At 34.0% G+C, this 4869-nt stretch overlaps 1 protein-coding gene across 2 annotated transcripts in view; it reads left to right on the top strand.

The window, feature by feature from the left end:
- Nucleotides 1–1709: 1709 nt before the first annotated feature.
- LOC111443138 overlaps nt 1710–4869 on the top strand; it is a 9474-nt gene continuing 6314 nt past the window's right edge. Inside the window, exons 1-6 of one of the 2 annotated variants that reach the window (XM_023080802.1) lie at nt 1710–1887; nt 2035–2783; nt 3272–3553; nt 3663–3876; nt 4053–4162; nt 4261–4460. In XM_023080802.1, coding sequence (XP_022936570.1) covers nt 2525–2783; nt 3272–3553; nt 3663–3876; nt 4053–4162; nt 4261–4460 — 1065 coding nt within the window. In that variant the 5' untranslated portion in view covers nt 1710–1887; nt 2035–2524. Of the gene's footprint in view, nt 1888–1987; nt 2784–3271; nt 3554–3662; nt 3877–4052; nt 4163–4260; nt 4461–4869 lie in introns of both variants that reach the window. The other variant, XM_023080803.1, reaches the window with a different exon arrangement.

Here is a 4869-nt window from a genome sequence, read left to right as displayed (position 1 = left end):
CAATATAAATATATTTTCAACATACATATATATATAAACCGAAAACTATGTTGTGTATTGTTTTTAATTGTTAAAAAACTATATTGTAATATTTAAATTTAAATGTTTAGAAGAAATATACGGATTTATTATTATTATTATTATTTACAATTTTTAATAAATGTTACATAAAAAAAATGAAAAGACTATATTTTTAAAAAAAATAATAATAAATAGAGAAAAAATTATCTGCCGGGAACTCGATCCTTGCAAATTTTTCATGGGGAATCTCCGTGCCGGTCCCTACAATAATAAATGGGAAATTTTGCGAGGACGGGAAAATGAAATAGGTGGTAGGGATGGGGACGGGGAACGATTCTCCGTTTCCACCCCTCCCCCGAGGACCTCTATGCACGAGTATGCACCTTTACTCAAGTTCAACTCGACATTTTCTCAGGCTAACCATTGACTTAGCTCGATCCTTATGATTAATTATTTTAACATGTTGTTGCTCGTGGTAGAATATATTCTCCCAAGTTTGTGGCATTATTCATGTTCCTCAATTGATTAAAGGATACTCAAATTGAGTTGTCAATGTAGAATAATTAAAAAATGAAAGCCAGCTTAATTAATTAATTATTTTTCATATAATAAAACTTTGATTTAAGTAATATTGAAAAATAAAAAATAAAAAAATTCAATCATTCTAGTACTCTAATTATATGAAATATATTTGTCCATTAAATTCAAAAGGTCAACTATACAATAAAATAATAATAATAATAAATAAAAAAAAACATACATGGATTTGATTGATTTGACATCAATAATGTTTCAAAAAATATTATAATATATTTTTTATAAATAAAATTTACCGTTAGCAAATAAAATATGTCTATTAATGAGAGGTTTATGTGGTTTTTGTTAGACGAACACGACTCTCTACAATAGTATAATATTGTCCACTTTGAGCATAAGCTCTTATGGCTTTGCTTTGGACTTTCATAGGCTTCCCCGATCATTCCCTAAATTAGCCGATGTGGGACTTTCATCATCCAACAATTTTCTTATAAGGCATGTTTCGCTCCCCTCTTCAACCGATGTAGGATCTCAAACATTATATACTTAGAAACCGGCTTAACAAATTTGTGTACTAACCCTGATAAAAAAAATTCTAACAAATAATTTAAATTATGGTTACGAGTCGACTTAGATCTCTAAACATTAAAATGTCAATTGTGTTTTCAAAATCACGAGAAGCACTGTTTTAGAACATAGCTCAACTAGTTAAGACATATAAAACGTTCGTTTAAGACATCAGAGGTCAGATGCTTGAATCATCCTATTGAATTGAAAAACACGATAACCACACCGTGCAATTGATTTTTTTTAATACCAAATGTGATAATGTAAGGTAATTATTTATAAAATTAGTAATTAATATTTAATAATTTGGCGATTATGTTCAATTAGTCAATATATTTAATAAATTGTTGAAACTATTTAATAAGTTATGGTGTTAAATTCATTAAGGGAAAAAATAAAATTACTATATAATAAACGAAATTATTTATGAGAGTTGACGTTTAATTAAAAATGAAAAATTATTATTTACGTAATTTTAAATGGAAGGAATTAAAAATTTAAATATCAGAAATTAGTAGGTAACGCTAGAAATTTTATTAATTACAAAGAAAAAATAAATAAATTATTAAAGAGAAGCAATTTGCTCGACATAAATTTCATTATTCTACTCTCTGGTTGGGGACGTAAAACCATGGAATTTTGTGGCCGGAATACCCGTTTTGGGAATCTCCGTCGTTGTTCATAGCCTCCGGTGAACAAACCACAATCGTCAGCCGGTGGAGTTTTTGATTGGATTGGCTTCGGAATCCAATTCTATTCGAGGTAAGTCCGATTGGTTTTGTATTGGAGTATGCACTGATCTGTTACGGGTGTAAAGTTCTGCGACTGTTTTTTGTGGATTTGAATTTTGATTTGGATTTAGGGATGGGATGGAGTTTGTTTATCCGCCTTGGTTTCTTGGATATGTAGGCTTCAACGAGTTACCACTGCAATTGAACACTGGGTTTAAGAGTTGAGTTCTTTGTGTGGAAGGTGGTTTTGTGATGAGTTCGGTGTTATGACGAGACTGGTTAGCAGATCCAATGTTTGATTGTTATTCGTGATTTTAGGTTTAAATTTTGGCTTTATGGCGATGGTTTCCTCGCTTATTGCATTGTATTTGACCTGAAGTTTTCCATTGCGGAATGGAATTCAGCATTGAAGAGGAATTGTAGTTTTGGTGGATTTGAATTTGGGCTCCTTTTTTTTTTCTTTTCCTGAACCGATACAGGGTTTGTAATTATTCTATTATAGAACTTGATTAATTTTTACGATTGGTGGTGGTTGGTGATGGTAACAGCCAGAGTTGGTGCATCACTTCAGACTTCTGTGTTGGGATGTAATTCAGATTTTGGAGGATTGATTTTTTTCCTGGGTAGTTACGGGAGATGAAAGTCGAATTTGTGGGGTTGGAGGTATAATGACTGGAGGGTCATTGGGTCTTCGTACGGGAAGCTATGCATCACTGCAGCAACAGCTACAAAATGGTGCTTTACAAAATCCAGCAATTTCACCGTTCGCACACAAGCCTTGGAAACCAAATCTTTCAAGTTCAAGAGAGAGGGAGAGAGTTCTTCCCTTGGTTTGTCGATACTTCGGTCGGAGAAGGGTTGCGATGCTCCTCTTGTTCGTCCTTGCTCTTTTGGTTTTTGTATTTGGATCCTTTGCTGTCAGTAGAGGTTTGTTCTTTTTCTATCTCATTACTGATTTGGGGTGGTATTGCTCAATTATTGGTGGATATTGTTCTGAACGTATTGGCTAATGACTGCAGTGTAGGACTTACTCTGAATAGATGAATCCAAACAGTTAACGGTTAGGCATTCATTTCAGTAATTTGTTGTAAATAAATCTCTGCCTCTACTTCAAGTGAGGTTCTTTGTGATACGAATATGAGGCTATGACATCTCTCTGAATTTAACATTGCATACATGGAGCCTTGCTCATTTCTGGAAGCACAGTGGTTAATATGATTATTATTTACTTTCTCCTGGAATTTTGACCCACGTGTTTGTCATTTGTTTTTGTTCTTTTGTCTTCTGCCAATGATTGCTTGCAACAAAACATCATGTGTTTAGTTGTTTCATCTGCTGTATCCTTCTGCTTTTGGTTTCTTTGCAGCAATAAGATCTGCTGTTTTATGGTTTCCTTTCTTGTGATGATTGACCAGATAACAGTGATTTAAAGACACCTTATGAAGAAACTACACTAAAATATATGATAAATCCTGCTGTTCCAAGAACAAAAGACTTCAAGGATAATATAACTTCTACACCTGGGAATTTGAATGGAAGTACTGAAAGTTCATCTCTGCTCCCTCCTTCCCCACATTCAAATCGTTCTTTAATCTCTGATTTTTTTCCTCGACATTCCATTCCATCGCCACATCCATGCAGAAACTTTGCGCTTCCTCCGCCAGCTCCAACTAATGGAAAGCGGACTGGAGCACGTCGTAAGTTTTAGTTATTTTATGATTTCTTTTCATGTCTACCATGACCTACGCAACTTATTCACCCTCTTGCTAGAATTCTGATTCATATTCTCATCCCTTGTTTTTCCAGCTTGTTCAGTATGTTATATCCCTGTGGAGCAGGCTATTGCTAGTATGCCAATTGCACCATCAATATCACCCATACTACGCAATTTAACATATATTCATGAGGAAAATCCAAAAAAAACAGAACCACACGGGGGGTCTGATTTTGGTGGATATCCTTCTTTAACACAGCGAAATGATTCTTTTAATATAAAAGAGTCGATGACAGTTCACTGTGGGTATGTTTCACTTTCTTACCCGTTTTCATGTGCCAATTTAATAAGTAATTGATGATTACTTTTCCAAAGATTTAAAATTTGATGTTCATCATGCATGTATTCTTAGTTCCTAAATTTTAAATTTGTATGTTTTTGTAAATGCATACACTCGTGTTCTGCTCTCCTTTTCTTATTAGATTTGTTAAAGGAAGTAAACCTGGATATCAGAGTGGTTTCGATATTGATGAAGCCGACCTTTTGGAGTTGGAGGAGTTTCATGAGGTCATTGTTGCATCGGCCATATTTGGTACGGTGGTGATTTGTAATAGTTTTTCTCCCACTTTCTTTCTATGGACGTGGTTCTTTCTGCGACTACTGTTTACATTTTCTTCTTCCCTTTTGAAGGAAACTATGATATATTACAGCAGCCTATTAATATTAGTGAAGAATCAAAAAGATTTGTTCCATTCTGCATGTTCATTGATGAAGAGACAGAAGCATTTCTGAAGAATTCTAGACTCTTAGATAGCAGAAAGAGGATTGGCTTGTGGAGAATCATTGTAGTTCGTAACATTCCGTATGCTGATTCAAGACGTAATGGCAAGGTCAGTTAAATTCTTTCCCTCTCCCCAATTGGTTCCTTTCCACACCTGTGCCAAAAATTTGAGTCTTTTGACGGTATATTTGTTTCAAGCATTCTTCAGGCCTTTTTAACGAGTGAGAAAATTGTTCCTCGTATTGAATCCCTTTTTTCTATTAGCTTGAATAAAAGAAATGTTCCATGAAGTTATTTGATTGGCGAATATGAGACTTAAACACAGCAAAGAGTATGCTTTAGACTACTTATATCCAGGCAGGCACCATTTATTTATTATTTATTTTGGCCCCAAGAAAAAAAAAACTGTTTTGATTAAGAAGAATAGAAGTAAAGCTGGAAGGAAGGATAGGAGGTCATACCAAAGCAAAAGGCCGAACATAAAGCATTGAATTCACCAAAAAAAAAAAAAAAAAAAA

This window comes from Cucurbita moschata, unplaced genomic scaffold (genome assembly GCF_002738365.1).
Source record: "Cucurbita moschata cultivar Rifu unplaced genomic scaffold, Cmos_1.0 Cmo_Scf00005, whole genome shotgun sequence".
NCBI classification, from domain to species: domain Eukaryota; kingdom Viridiplantae; phylum Streptophyta; class Magnoliopsida; order Cucurbitales; family Cucurbitaceae; genus Cucurbita; species Cucurbita moschata.
The sequence above is the reverse complement of the archived record's forward strand: the minus strand, read 5'-3'. Positions and strand labels throughout refer to the sequence as shown.